Source organism: Urocitellus parryii, chromosome 3 (assembly GCF_045843805.1).
Source record: "Urocitellus parryii isolate mUroPar1 chromosome 3, mUroPar1.hap1, whole genome shotgun sequence".
NCBI lineage: Eukaryota > Metazoa > Chordata > Mammalia > Rodentia > Sciuridae > Urocitellus > Urocitellus parryii.
In genome coordinates, this window is record NC_135533.1 from 100,065,600 (window position 1) to 100,081,084 (window position 15,485).

Here is a 15,485-nt window from a genome sequence, read left to right on the forward strand (position 1 = left end):
ACTTGTGATCCTTTTGCCTCAGCCTCCCAACTTGCTGGAATTACAGGTGTGCACCATCGTGCCCAGCTCAGATATATTTTCCAGGCCATATTGGTATTATGGGCTCCCAAGATCCTTCCTACTCCCACACTGTAGGCACACAGAGGGCAGTACATGGAGGCCAGAGGGAAAGGTATTTGCAAACTTTTACTCTAATGAAGAAAGATAAATTGGCTCCTACTGTGCTAGTATCATGACATTATTTTCGTCTTATGTATGTGATACTTACATTGTTAATGGAAAATACGCAAATATCTTATTTGCATACTTTAGTCTTTGTTGTTTCACAAAAGGAGCAACTGTAATGTTACATGCCGGGAGCTTGGAAACTTTGAAGTATTTCATATGCTTAATTCTCCTAGAAACCCTAGGAAATGGGTGTTTTAATCTACTTTCTGTTGCTATAATAGAACACTTGAGACTAGATAATTTATAAAGAAGAGAACTTTGTTTTTACTTTATAGTGGTGGAGGCCAGAAGTCCAAGATCAGGTGTTTGCATCTGTTTGGCTTCTGGTGAGGCTCTCCTGCAGCTGCATACATGGGGGAAAGTAGAAAGACAAACTGGCATGTACAAAGAAAGAATGGGGCTTCTTCATTTAGCCAGTTCATTTCCCAAAAGAGCAAGAACACACATGAGAAAAGCATTCATCCATTCACAGAGGTGCAGATGCCTCTCAACACTGCTACATTGGGACCCAAGCCTCAACATGAGTTTGGTTAGGACAAACCATATTCAAACCTGTGTAGCAACAAGTATTTGCTTACACCATTGTAGACAGATCATACTTTACTGAATTTTTTAAAAATGTTTTTATAGTTGTAGATGGACAGAATGCCTTTATTTTATTTGTTGATTTTTATGTGTTGCTAAGAAGTGCACCCAGTGCCTCATGCATGCTAGGCAAGCACTCTGCCACTGAGCTACAGCCCCAGCCCTATTGAAACTTTTGATTGTCATTTTCAAACACTGGGATATACTCCTCTAGGCCAGGGCCCATCTTCTACTTCTATAGCCCCAGCAGCTAAACACTGCCTGGAACTCAGTAGGCCTTTAGTAGGTGTCTTTGGAATGAACAAACAGATGAATGAATACAGAGGTGAATGAAAGTAGGGGGAGCTTTATGGTCATCACATCTTGTGTGATTTCTTAGGATACAGATGTCTATAAAGAAAGTACAAGGTGCCACAATATGTCTCACAGGTTTCTTGCTAATTGCAAAGGGAAGAAAGTGTACTATTATTATAAGGAGCTTTATATTAACCAAAATGATAGCCAATATGAATCAATCTGACATCACCAGCCATCTGGTATTCTTGCAAAATGTTTATCTAGACATAATGACATTTAAATCAAACTTTTAGTTAACAGAAAATATAGGGATAGAGGAACAAGTTAAACATTAAAAAAATATGAGCAAAGTAGAATGTGGAACAATAGTATGTTAGCATGGCAGAATACCTGAGGCAATCAACTTACAAGGCGGAAAGCTTTATTTTAGCTCACAGTTTCAGAGGTTTCAAGTCCATGGTCACTTGGCTGTATTGCTTTGGGTGTGTGGTGGTACATCGTGGCAGGAGTGCATGACAGAGGAAGCCTGTTCCCTTTACCAGCCAGGAAGCAAAGACAGATGGGAAATGGAGAAGGTCTCTCTATCCCCTTTACACAATGACCTACCTTCCTTCCACTACCCCGCCTCCATGATCCCATCACCTCTTAGTAGCACTATGACTGCAATGCAGCCTTTAACACAGGGCTTTGGCAGGCATTTCAGAGCCAAAGTATAGCCAACACTAGACAGTATAATAGGTTAAATTTTCTTCAAAAAAGATAATGCCTTGTATATAGTAGTGTTCTTCCAAAGACTACAGTATAGAAAGGAGGGGCTAGGAGTATTTTTACACTGAAGAAACACTACCTCACCAGATGAGCAAGGTCAGTGTCAACATGAGTCATATGAATAGCACGTACGCTTGATGTGAAAGATGAAAATGGCCTTTCGCCTCTGTAGTCTTCCTCCCTAAAACACATAACCCAATCTAATCGTGAGAAAAATACCAGACAACTCTCAGTTGAGGGAAATTTTACAAAATATCTGATCAATCCTCTTCAGAACTGTCAAGGTCATTAAGAAACAAGAAAAGCCTGAGAAACTTGGCAACCCAAGAAGAGTACCAGGAGACATGATAACTAAATGTAATGTGGGATTCTGAAACAGAAGAGGCATGTTGGGTAAAAACTAAAAATCTGAATAAACTTTGACCTTTATTTAATTTGAGGAAGTGGTTTTATTTTATTTTTAATTGATAATTTACAAAGTTATGGGAACAGGGTTATTTTGATACATGTATATATTGTACAGTGATCAAATAAGGGTAATTAGTATACCCATCACCTCAAACATGTTTTTTTTTTTAAAGATAATTGACTAGCATTTCCTTTTATTTATTTATTTATTTGGGGGGGGAGGAGAGAGAGGAGAGAGAGAGAGAGAGAGAGAATTTCAATATTTATTTTTCGGTTTTTCCGCGGACACAACATCTTTGTTTGTATGTGGTGCTGAGAATCGAACCCGGGCCTCACACATGCCAGGCGAGCGTGCTACCACTTGAGTCACATCCCCAGCCCTCAAACATGTTTTTTTCTGTTAAAATATTTTAAAATCCTTTCTTCTAGCTATCTTGAAATGTAAAATAAATTTTTATTGACTATAGTTGACCTACTGTGCCATGGACTTATTCCTCATATCTTACTGTAACTTTTTACCTTTTGACCAACCTCTCCCCATCTCTACTCCCCCTACCCTTTCCACCTTCTGGTAATCATCATTCTACTCTCTACTTCTTTCTTGCATAGTAATAGTAATGTGTTTTTCACATTGCATTCTATCAGGTGGCACCCAATTCAAAATGTTCCATTACTGATGATGCTGCTTGGTGAAGGTTGTTATGTTTCCATTATTCTTTGAGTATCTTCCTGCTTTCCGCACAAAATGATTTAGGCTACTCTTGTTCTCTGCCTCAGCCCTGGAATTAGCCGTTTCTCCAATGGCCAATGATATATAGATGCTAAAATTTAGATGCTAAGTATGTTTATTGTTTTCAGATGTCTCTGCTTTTAGGCCCTTTCAGTTTTAAAATGTAGAGTATACGTATATGAGTATGTGTGTGTGCATACACACATACACCCTATGGTTACTGTGTTTTATCACAATAAAGCATGGAGTGAATGGGAAAAAAAATGATGCAGTTAGAAGATGTAAAGCTTGGGGCTGGGGATGTGGCTCAAGTGGTAGTGCGCTCACCTGGCATGCGTGCGGGCCCGGGTTCGATCCTCAGCACCACATACAAACAAAGATGTTGTGTCCGCCAATAACTAAAAAAAAAATAAATATTAAAAAATTCTCCCTCTCTCTCTCTCTCTCTCTCTCTCTCTCTCTCTCTCTCTCTCTCTCTTTCTCTCTTTAAAAAAAAAAAAAAAAGAAGATGTAAAGCTTCTTTAATAGCCACAGGTATGGAAACACAGCATGCTTCCAAATACAATCCAATTTCCCTGCTGCCCAGGGACCCCTCAGAGTATAGACAGAACTACCCACAAGTAGAGAAGCTTCTATTTATTGCAGACAGGGTTGTGCCATTTAGTTTCTACAAACTAAGCCATTTTGTGCTAGAAAGCCTCTGCGTATCTGAAAATACTCCTGTTGCCATGGAAATGTGCTAGGAGGCCAACTGAGAGGGATTCATACCTGCTCACTCCTGGGGTACAGATAAGCTGAGAACATTGGTAGTGTTTCCTGTGATGCTGGGTTGGACAAAGACAGGTGTCCCAGGAGCAACTTCTAGTGGCCCAGATTCTGCTTCAGTGAAATTGTCGATCACAACTATACTTTGCCCTTAATCACAAAATAGTTTTAATATTTTACAAAGCTTCTGACCCAGATACAAAAAGTCCACCAGGGCAAAAAAAAAAAAAAAATTTAATGGCTTTATTTTAATCTATGTAAGACTTTCTCCTTCCTTGGAGGAAGGATCGTTTTTAAAAAATCATGTAGTTCTTCCAATTCTTTGAATAGTCATGTTATCTCCCTTCAATCTTCATAGTTCATTTTCTTCTGCTTTAGCTTTTTATGCTGCACTGCCCCCTACTGTCTAGAACATGAGCTAGCTCCCTGCTGGCTCTCAAACACTTCCCTGGTCTTATTTTGCCTTTGAGGACAGGTGGATACAATTCTGCTCCCTTAATTTTCATTTCTGCTGTAAGCTTTGGCTTAGAACCTACTTCATCTAGGGTGTGTAAGTGTGTAGTACGTGGTGTAGCCATCCGTATGCCCAGGGAGTTATTTTAAATTCTGTGTGTCCTCTGAAGAAAAATAGACATAATCCCAGGATTATACAGAACTGTTAGTGACAGCCTTTCATATTCTATTTTTGTCAAAACAGGAAAAGTTTTGCATGAGGAACATATTGAACTGTTGATGGAGGAATTTGCTTTCCTGAAAAAAGAAGTGGTGGGAAAAGAACTGCTGAAAGGGTCTCTCCTCTTCACAGGTCAGTTTTAGGAAGGATCAAGGTCAAAGAGGTCAGAAGGCCAGCTGGATTCCTTACTATCTCTCTAGGATGTGAGCTAGGATTGATTTCTGCTAAAGACTTTCTGACCATAGGCCAATTTAATATAATTTCCCTATGCTTCCATGAGCAATAAAATACCTATTTTTATTCATTTTCTTATAAAGATTTCATTGCTTCATGGGCCTCAAAAAGTATATTAGAAATCTTATGCAAATTTATACTTTCATTTCAATTTATTTAGCAAAATTTTCCCTTCTGAAATCTTTGGTTGGAGATTATGTTTCTAGAGGAGGTTGTACATGAAAACTCTTTTAAAAAGGACTGGGAGATGGGTGCTTGGAATGAAGAATATTTTTATACTTCTCCTTGCAGAGAAAAGAGAATATGCATGGCCCCTTTCTTCCTCCAGCAAGTTACAGGTACATTGGCCTGCAACTACAGTATTTTGTCTACTATATATTGGAATATTGACTTTATGTTGGTCATTCTTTGAGCAGCTGTTAGCAATAGGAAGTGAGTATAATGTAGCCACCTGCTCTTGTGGCACTTTGGATGGACTCCTTATCTGGCTATACTCTGGGATATCAGGGCCATCTTGCCTGAGGGCTTTCATTAGAAAAAGCAGACCCCTTCATGGCCAGGTATTGTTTAATTGTAAGACCAATTATCCCTGCATGAATTTCCAGACTGTACAATGGAACCTCTTTTTGAAATCTATCTTCCTTCTTGAAAATGACATGAAAGTTGTGGCAACCAGGGATAACCATTGACTTGTATATGGAACTATGCTAAGAATGTGACAAGCATTCTTAATTCGTGAGAGTCCCATAAAGTGGGTATTTATTACCCTCATAATATAGGTGAAGAAATGTTAGCTCAGAGAGGAATAGCTTCACCATGTTCAGACACCGGTCCTTTGATAGAGACAGGTTGGACTTTGTGTGGCTCAAGCTTCTAGCGGCTGCTCAGGACTCAGGACTAGAGCAATTGGTGATCTGTACAAAGGAAGCTTTTTTCCTTTCTAAAACTGATACTTCGATCCTAAAGATTTCACTAATGTTTGTTTGCTTTTATTTATAACTATTTTTAAAACATACCCATTATGTTAGGTGAATTTCGAAGTCTCAAGACATGTTTGGTTTATAATATATAAGGACTCAGATATGAAGACTTTTAAATTTAGGTCATGTTTTAATATTTGGGCTTGGGCAGAGTGAAGCAGTATTGTTTGTGACCAAACAATTTATACACAGATATTAGGTGTGCTTTTTTTTTCCCTTAACACAAGATTATAAAGACCAAGAAAATATTTCACACTAGACCAACTTTATTGATGTTAAACTAGCTTAAAGTTATTACTATTCTCTCAGCCTTTCAAGCTATTGTGACCTTTGCCCCATTGCCATTTACATATATGGTATTGATATGATCCTGGATTTCAGGGATAAAATACCCCTGTTCTTCAACTTTTATCAGATGACTTGTAATCACTAATAGAAGAGGAAATGTATGGATGGATATGCAATTATCTATGTATATGTACATAAATGCATTGAATATATTAGAAACCCAAAACTTTTTTATTGTTCTCTTTGTCTGGAGTGACTGCTGTTGCCAGCAGAATTTCTTACTTTACTAACAAGACTGAATTTTATTTAAAAAATAAAGGAGATCCTTTTGTGAAAGAGTTTACATTTACCCACCTGTTAATCTTTGTGCACACCCACCCCATAAGGCCTGGTCTCTTGTCCTGATCACCTGGCCCTGTTTTTTTTTCACTCCCCAATGTGTTCTGGGTCTTGTTTTTCATCTGGCAGCCCTTTATTCCCAGTTCCCATGGTGTCTGTGATTCCCTACAGCTGGCCCTTTGGAAAAAGAACGGTTTGGCTTCCCTGCATTCAGTGGCATCTCTCGCCTGACCTGGCTGGTCTCTCTCTTTGGGGAGCTCTCCCTTGTGTCTGCCACTTTGGAAGAGCGAAAAGAAGATCAGTATATGAAAATGACTGTGCACTTGGAGACCGAAAACAAATGGTAAGTCCTGAGAAACTGAGGAGAAGCAAACTTCAGGATCTCCTCAGTTGTCCAAAAGGGTGACCCTCGAGGGAGCCCTGAGAACTCTCACTGTCTTTCAACTCCAGATCTGTCTGCTACTGCAGGTAAGGAACTGTGATTTCACTCATGTTACCTCTTTTCATCCTCACAGCAGCAATTGAGGCAAAGACCAACAAAAACTCATTTGCCAGTAAGTGAAGAGCAGCTTTCAAAATTCAAGCAGATTGTCTTAAGACACTCATGTAATTAATACCAGCTTTATTATTTATTAATTTACTTAAGAGATTGAGTCCGACTTTGTTGCCCAGGCTGGCCCTGAACTTCTGGGTTCAAGTGATCCTCCTCCTCCTTCAGCCTCCCAAGTACTGGGACAACAGGTGTGCGATACTGTACCCATCTAAGATTACTTCATTTTTACTGAGACGGGAATAGAGGAACAGAAACATCTTGACATCTTCTATCACTTAAACCTTAAGACTCCATGTTATTTGGAAAGACATGAAAAATTTTCTTAGGAAGATAAAGCAGTTTGGAATACCCCAGATTTATTTTTATCCACTGTCAAAATAAAGGAATAAGTTATATTAAAGTTAATCTTTGTTATCACATTCTGGAACATTTGCAAGGCTGCACTGTGAACTTTCAAAACTAGCCAGGAGAGTTAATTTTAGATGAAGTGAGACCAACTTTTTGGTGGAGTTTGTAACTGTCATTAATTTTTATGATGGCTTGATCCCTATAGTTTTACTTACTTGATCAATATAATGGCTGTTTCCTGGAATCTTTGACAGACCTGAATAGGAATTTTTGATTTGTGGGCTAGTACTAAGCACACAGGAAACATTTAATTACTTTCAGCACAGAAAACTAGCTGAACTTAGTTCTTCAGAGCAGGTTGGACCCTGCTGGGTTTATGTTCTCTTGATACAGCATGTTGTTTCTGGTGGGAAAGAAACCATCTTATCCTGCAAATATTTGCAAATGAAGGTTATCAGAGAGAGAGAGGAGTTCCAGAGAAACTGCCTGCGAACTTAGGCCTGTGTTTTTGTTGGAATGCCTGGAATCAGTTGCTGTCCCAGCCCAGCATATGAATGGAGCAGGCCCTCTCCTTAGCTCCACTCCACCAAGTGGAAGTGCCCATAGCCAGGGTTCTCACTTAAACCTTCAAGTAGAAAAGAGTAAAACTTTCCAGATTTTTAGAAGACAAGGCCACAAAATGTGGAAGTTGTTCTATAATCTTCTCTCCTGGTATCTTCCTGCATGTGTGGCTACACTGTGGCCCCCATTTTATGCACTTCAGATCTCTTCCTCTTAAGCATTGTCCTACACTCCAGTGTTGGTCTTGGTAAGGTTAACCCAGGAGAGGGCTAACCTTCCCCCAGTATATCAAGGTTCTCCAAAGACAAAACCAATATGATTTGTATATAAATAGATTAGAGGGTATTTATTAAATAATTGGCTCATGTAAAGAAGTCCCATGATAAACTGTCTACAGATTGGAGACCCCAGGATCTGGTAACCATGGCTCGGTACAAGTCCAAAGGCCTCAGAATCAGGGAACCCCAGAGTGTAACTCTTGGTTCAGGGCTGAAAGCCTGAGAAACTAGGAAGGGGTCCATTGGTGTTATGTTCAACGACCAGAGAACGTGGACTTAGAAAGTACAAATCAGGAGACAAGCATGCCCCCGCTCTCAGGGGAAGAATCCAATTAGCCTTTTGTGTGCACTCCAGGGTCCTGACTGGTTGAATGTTACCCACCCACATTGAGAGCAGATCTTTCCCATTGAGTCCACCCAAACTCACATGCTAACTTCCTCTGGAAACACCCTCACAGACACACTCGAAAATAATGCTTTTCCAGGTTTTTAGCTGTTCCTTAATCTAATCAGGTCAACACAAAAGGGAATTATCCACTCAAGTTGGAGGCAGCCTTGTGCTTCCTGCAACACCCAAAACAATCTTCAGTGTCCTCCTTGCAATCCTTTTGCTGAATCCCGCTGCATTATTATGGCACACCATTCTGGAAGCAAATAACAAAAAAAGGATGATGGTGATTTCCCTGTATTCTTTACCATGGCTCATCCGCCTGCTCACCCCAGGCTTGACATCCTGCAGACAAATAGTAGGGAGTAGAAATCCCAGGCCCCATGTGATGTATGTTTAGGATTAACACCATTCCTGTTCACACTGCCAGCTCTATCACTGAATTCAACAGTCCAACAAAATTACCTTGTCCTTGACCCTGGCTCATCCCAGTAGTGAAAGAAAAGAGAAAGCAAAGAGTGTTAATGATGATCAACACCTTTCATTTCACTCTTAGGACTTTGTTACAAAAAAAAGAGAAGGGAAAGATATATATGTGTGCCAAATTGACATATGAATGTACCCACACATTGACATATGTGAAGATGTTGAATTCAGGTATCCAAAATTTAAAATTGGAAAGGGTGCATATATTTAGCAATAGTAAAAAATTATATAATCAATCATATATGTAGAAAAACAATGGCAGAATATACATGATCATTAAATTATTTTTAAATAAGCAAAAGAAATGATCAAACATTGTTACCAGGTACAGTGGCCCATGCCTGTCATCTTAGCTACTTGGGAGGATGAAGCAGATCATGAAATTTGAAGCCAGCCTAGGGCAATTTAATGAGACCTTGTCTCAAAATAAAATTTTAAAAGGGGCTGGGGGTGTAATTTTGTATTAGAGTGCTTACCTCGCATGCCCAAGGCCCTGGGTTCAATCCCCAGTACCAAAGAGGGGGAATCTTATTGTTTTAGGGTTTATGTGCCATATACATACCTTATGTATATTGATAAATATTTGAAAATATTGTTAAACTGAAGATGTGTTTACTTAGGTACAAGAATTTGTGAAAATCTTTTTCCATTTTAAAAATACTTAAATTATTGTTTTATGGGTTTTTTATAGTATATTTGAAAGAGCAGGGCTGGGAGTGGAAGTCAGTGGTATGTGCAAGGCCCTGGGTTCAATCCCCAGCACTGTAAAAACAAAAAAAAATTACAAAAGTAGATTTCTATCATAATATTCAGTGAAGCTATTTACTTGTAAGTCAATTCTACTTAAGAGATAGCTCAGTGTTCTATAAGCAGGTATCATTAATTCTTATCTTCCCTAAAGAGAGAAACAACTCAGGGAAAGGAGAGAGACTGGGCAAGTTTATCCTACTTGGATTGTAGATTTTTATGAGTGTTGATGTGAACCCCAACCAGAAATATGAAACAGAAATGGAGGTTCTTTGTTAACTAGTGGTGGGTATTGTTTGGCATATGTTTGAGTTCAGAGACTTCTTTTGAGTTTCTGATGACAGAAGTCTAAGAATTTGTCCTTATCAATAATACATACACCAAGGAAACAAACAGTTTGCACACAATCCAGGTAGCTGTCATCTGGTCCATATCAGGATCCCCTTAAAGGATCTATAAGAACAAACTGACATTTACACAAAAGTCTTTCAAAAAATCCACCTGCCCAGTAGCAAACATGCATAAATAACTGTTTGGCAGTAAAGTTGGAAACACAGCCACCCATGAGAGGTGGTGGAGATCAGGATGCCACTGAGCCACCATACTGAGCCACAGCTGCAGGGAAGGTGGGTACCAAATGCAGACCCATACCAGGAGGTCAGGTGCCAACAAACACCTATTTCCATTCCCGTGTAACCTTTAACAATAAGATTCTCTTGTCTTTGCAGTCCACTGTCATGGATTGAAGAGAAAGGACCTGGTCTAAAACGAAACAGATATTTAAGCTTCCATTTCAAATCTGGGTCCCTGGAGAATGTGCCAAATGTAGGTGTCAATAAGAACATTTTCCTAAAAGATCAAAATATATTTGTCCAGAAACTCTTAGGCCAGTTCTCTGAGAAGGAACTGGCGGCTGAAAAGAAGCGCATCCTGCACTGCCTGTCTCTTGCAGAAGAAATCCAGAAATACTGCCTTCCAAAGAAGTGAGGAGGAAGTGACCCAGGGCTCTCAGATCGGATCAGAGTTTGATGTTTATCAAGAATTGACCTTTATTCTTATAATTAAACATTAGCTAAAAACAGGATTATCTTACTGTAGTAGTTGCTTTGGGGTGATATTTTGGATTGGGACTATGCAGTTTGGATGAGGAAAGAACTTACCTTGGTTGAGCTGAGCCAAATGCTCTGTATGCTGTTTTCATTTACTCCTCCCCACAGCCCTATGAGAAGGGCGTGGGCATGCCTCTCATTAATGAACCAGAAAACCTTGTTTCAAGTCAACCAGATAGTAAATAGCAGAACTGGACTTTTAAGCCTACCTGTGATCTGAACCACTACCAAATGCTGCCTTAAACTCTTTCCTGCATTAAAGATTTTTATTGTCCTCCATAAGCATTCACTGGGTGACTCTCTGTTGGGTGCTTGGGAATTCTAAAATTAATAAAATATAGCCATTGCATTCATCAACTCACAGTGTCAAAAGGGAACCAGCCACACAAACAGGTCATTATGACATAATGGTGTCAGTAAAAGATATGCACAGTGGACCTGGAGAAGCATTCAGATTTCCAAAAATGTTCTTGCTGACAAATGGCTCGGCTGGGGGAAAGGACATTCCTGGTGGAGGGTTGGCCTAAGCGAAGGAATGGGAGCAAGAAGCAGCCTGGAGAGCCCCCAGGAACAGTGTTGCTGGAACATAAGGGTCTTGAAGAGGGAAATCTGATTGGAGGGAACCTATAAATGAAACCTGGGGTTTCATTTGTTAGCACAAATGCACTGAAGATGTCATTTAATAGAGGAGTGGAATCACTGGTTTCAGTTGAAGTAAGATGGCGGTCTGGAGGAGGTAAGATTGAGATAAAGAAGAGGCATCAAGTTGCATCCACAACTTGTGTGCAGCCTTGGCTGCTCATGTCAGGTCAGGCTCTGCTGCCCTGTGTCAGGAAGCTGCTCTTTTCATTTCATTGTTGATCCTGTTCCATTTTCTCTGAAATTCATATCCACTCCCCACTGGCCAACATGACGTTAAACCAGTTTAGGAGCTATGAGGGCAGTGATGGAGTCCAGCTCTATTTGCTACTCTGCTTTTATTCCATCACCATAGTCCCTCAAGGTAAAGCAGTCAAATGTATTAATTTGTGATTTTAAAGGTCCTTAAAGTTATTATCATATGCAAAAGGTTTGTAATAAACATTGATCAGTTGGTTCTTTTGTTTTATTGCCCACATCAAATGTCCCAAGAGGGGAGGGATAGTGTGTGTCTGATACCCTGTGTAGCATCTAGCATGAGGTAAATATCAAACATATTTGATCATTAAAATGCAATGAATCCACCTTTCCCATTTGACTTTGGTAATTCTGCTATCTCAAAAAAAATAGTGACCTTATATGATTTTGGGAGTAGGTGTCAAAACAAGAGCTAGACAGAGATTAACATAGTGAAAACAGATTTAATACAGGCATTATTACAATAGGGAATGTGAACTCAAGTCTAAAACTCGGCTCAATTTCACATACAGCATGGGTCAGTGCTGTTTTCATAGCCCATAAGCAGGATAGGGGCCATTGGGTAGAAAATTTTTAAAAAATGATCATGACTAAGGGGAATTCTAGCTAAGCCAAATTGACAGAATTGTAACTGAAGGCAGGCTGGGTGACTGGGGTGACTTGATTCCAGTGGTGGTAGAGGAGAAATTTGATCAGATGTTGAGTGGTCAGACACCAAGAGTGGGGACTCTTACCAAGTAAATTTAGTAGGAACTTTGCTGAACCTGGGCCATGGCAAGATAGAGAAGTCCCAAGGCTCAGGATACCTGAAAAGAGAGTTCAGAGGAGCCTGACTAAAGTCTGGTAGCAGAGAGTCTGTCATGGGCCGCGTGAATACTAATTGGTATTGATGACTACTCATCATTGCTTTGGTCAGAAGATTCAAAGTAAAACATCCATTTATTTTACTCATTGATGAGAACTGCAGAGGCAGAAGAAAGAAGAAATGGAAGAAAACAACCCAAATGATGGAGAAACAGCCTTACTTTGCTCTTTACAATTCCCTAAGTATTCTGTGAGGTTGCTGGGCCAGTTCTGCTTAGTAACCACGCCTGGCTCCATGCTACTGCAGTATTTCCCAAGTACTCTTTCTTCGGAAGGTGGCACCCCATCCCCATCATAATTTCTCTCCCAGAGTGTCAAGAAAAAATCTACAAGTACCCATTTTCTCAATTCAATGTAAAGAAAAAACCTTTTGTCTTACTTTATACTACCCATAAGTACTGGGGGCTCTCTAGGAGGGCCTGATGTCTCCAGGTGAGAGTCACTGCAGTAGTGCCCTTGACTCCCTCTGTCCCTTGGACCCTCTCTCTATGACAGGAGTGTCCTGCTTGTAAAGATAAGAAGTTATCCCATGAAACCCAGCACCCTCTCTCTCTGAACTGACATCTTTAAGATACATGAGAGTTCTCCACTTGTTTATGTGGTTTGTGACCAGGACAGATTGACCAGGAGTGTAACTGACAGCTGCAATAAAGTTGTTGAGCTGGGGTTGTGGCTCAGTGATAGAGCGCCCGTCTCACCTGTTTGAGGCACTGAGTTCCATCCTCAGCACCACATAAAAATAAACAAATACAATAAAGGTATTATGTCCATCTACAACTAAAAAAAAAAAAAAGAATAAAGTTGCTGATTCCTCAAAGGCAGGGCAGATTAGCAAACGTATTAAGCATTCCTCAGTCAGCTTTATATTAAAACTAAATCTTTAAGATTTTACCTCTTTCTTTTTACCTTAATTGTTCCCCAGAATTGGAGGGAATTCTTTGTGGGACCCTGAGAATCCTGATAAGAAATCAGATTAAGGGGCCAGGGTTGTGGCTCAGTGGTAGAGCACTTGCCAAGCATGGGACACTGGGTTCAATCCCAGCACCACATAAAAGATATAAATAAACAAAATAAAGGTATTGTGTCCATATACAACTAAAAAAAGTATTTTTTTAAAATCAGATTAAAGAAAAGAGAGAAGATACATTAGCTAGTGACACTAGAGCACATCATAAGGCTGATTTTTGGAAAAAACTTTGATAAACTTGCCCAGTGGTTGTGACACTAGAGAAGGGTAGGGAACAAGAGGCCCAAGAGAGCTGAACCTTTGATTCTGGAAGTGTGGGATGCTGACTACACTTTAATCTGGCATTGGTGAGGTAAGGATGCTATCAGCAATGGAAATTCTCAGGCCTATCTCAGACTTACTTAATCAGAATCTGCATTTTAATAGGATCTTATGGTGACTGTGTGCACATCAAAGTCTCTTGAAGCTTATAGACTAGTAAGGAATTTTTATTAAATAAATAATGATACTTATTAAATAATAAATACCCAAGCATAGTGGTGAATAGGGCTATAAAGATTTTAAACATGTATGGCATTTCAAGCTACTTAGTAGGCTGAGGCAGGAGGATTGCATGTTGGAGGCCAGCCTCAGCAACTCAGTGAACAAAAAAATTGGAAAAACTAGGGGTGGCTCCTTCCGTCCTTGTCCTCCTTCGTAAGTGCTGCCTGCCTTTCCCGGGCCGGTGGGGATACCGCCGCAGGGCCCGCTGGCGCGCTCAGGGGTCCCAGGCTGGCCGCCCGGAGGCCACAGCATCGTGCCGGCCTCCGTCGTGAGATGTCCAGGGTGCTGCAGAAGGATGCAGAGCAGGAGTCGCAGATGAGGGCAGAGATCCAGGATATGAAGCAAGAGCTCTCCACGGTCAACATGATGGACGAGTTTGCCAGATACGCCAGGCTGGAAAGGAAGATCAACAAGATGACGGACAAGCTCGAGACTCATGTGAAAGCACGGACAGCTCAACTAGCCAAGATAAAATGGGTGATGAGTGTTGCTTTCTACATATTGCAAGCAGCCTTGATGATCTCGCTCATTTGGAAGTATTATTCTGTCCCCGTGGTTGTTGTGCCGAGTAAATGGATAACACCGCTAGACCGCCTGGTAGCCTTCCCTACCAGAGTAGCAGGTGGTGTTGGAATTACCTGTTGGATTTTAGTTTGTAACAAGGTTGTGGCGATTGTACTTCACCCTTTCAGCTGAAGAGGAGATGAACACTGCTGGGGGACTGTTTTGTTGTCCTGGAAATCGAACTCAGGGCTCCTTACCACTGAGCCCCAACTCCAGCCTTTTTTATTTTTAATTTTGAGACAGGGTCTCGCTAAGTTGCCCAGACTGACCTCAAACTTCTGCCTCTGCCTTCCCAAGTTGCTGGGATTACAAGTGTGCCCCACCACACCTGGCCTAGCTGTATGACTTACAAAAATAGTTCTCTTATTAGGTTAAAAGTCTGATTGCCACTTAAAAAAAACAAAAACAACAACAAAAAAAAAACCCCAGAGTACACAGGGTAGTTTTTTTGTTGAATATGTTCTTGGGCTTTTGGTGAGATTCTTGTGAGAATCCCAGTGTTCTGCAGTTGGGGACGTGTGCATCAACCACCTAACGCTGGCTTTAAAACACTGATTTGGTCTTTTGGCACATTATTTTGTTGCCAACTTGAAAGTCAAAATTTTCTAACAATTTAAGTACTTTTTAATCCAGTTTAGAAAGTAGCTTAATCTTATCACTACTAGAACTTGAACATTTGTTTTTTTTGCCTCATGTAGTATAACTGAAAGAATAACACTAATTGACATTGCTTGTTCTTTTTCTATGTCTAAGTGTTGTTTGTTGGATAAACATTTGCAGAGTGTATATTATCTACTTATTTGGAGCTGTTAGTTTTCATTACAGTGCTTTATAAATGTACTGATGAGACCATAATGAATTGTTTTGTATTTAAGCATTTCAAAT

At 40.1% G+C, this 15,485-nt stretch overlaps 2 protein-coding genes across 2 annotated transcripts in view; both read left to right on the top strand.

The window, feature by feature from the left end:
- The window catches only part of Blvra (biliverdin reductase A), a 38,887-nt gene extending 27,849 nt beyond the window's left edge, over positions 1–11,038 (top strand). Inside the window, exons 6-8 of the mRNA XM_026410660.2 lie at positions 4,479–4,586; positions 6,467–6,638; positions 10,385–11,038. Coding sequence (XP_026266445.2) covers positions 4,479–4,586; positions 6,467–6,638; positions 10,385–10,643 — 539 coding nt within the window. The 3' untranslated portion in view covers positions 10,644–11,038. The remainder of the gene's footprint in view (positions 1–4,478; positions 4,587–6,466; positions 6,639–10,384) is intronic.
- Positions 11,039–14,171: 3,133 nt separating this feature from the next.
- On the top strand, positions 14,172–14,881 carry LOC144253999 (guided entry of tail-anchored proteins factor 1). Its single transcript, XM_077796797.1, has 2 exons — positions 14,172–14,189; positions 14,310–14,881. Exon 2 carries the CDS (start codon positions 14,310–14,312, stop codon positions 14,730–14,732), a length of 423 nt encoding a protein of 140 aa, XP_077652923.1. The 5' UTR covers positions 14,172–14,189; the 3' UTR covers positions 14,733–14,881.
- The last annotated feature ends 604 nt before the right edge of the window (positions 14,882–15,485 follow it).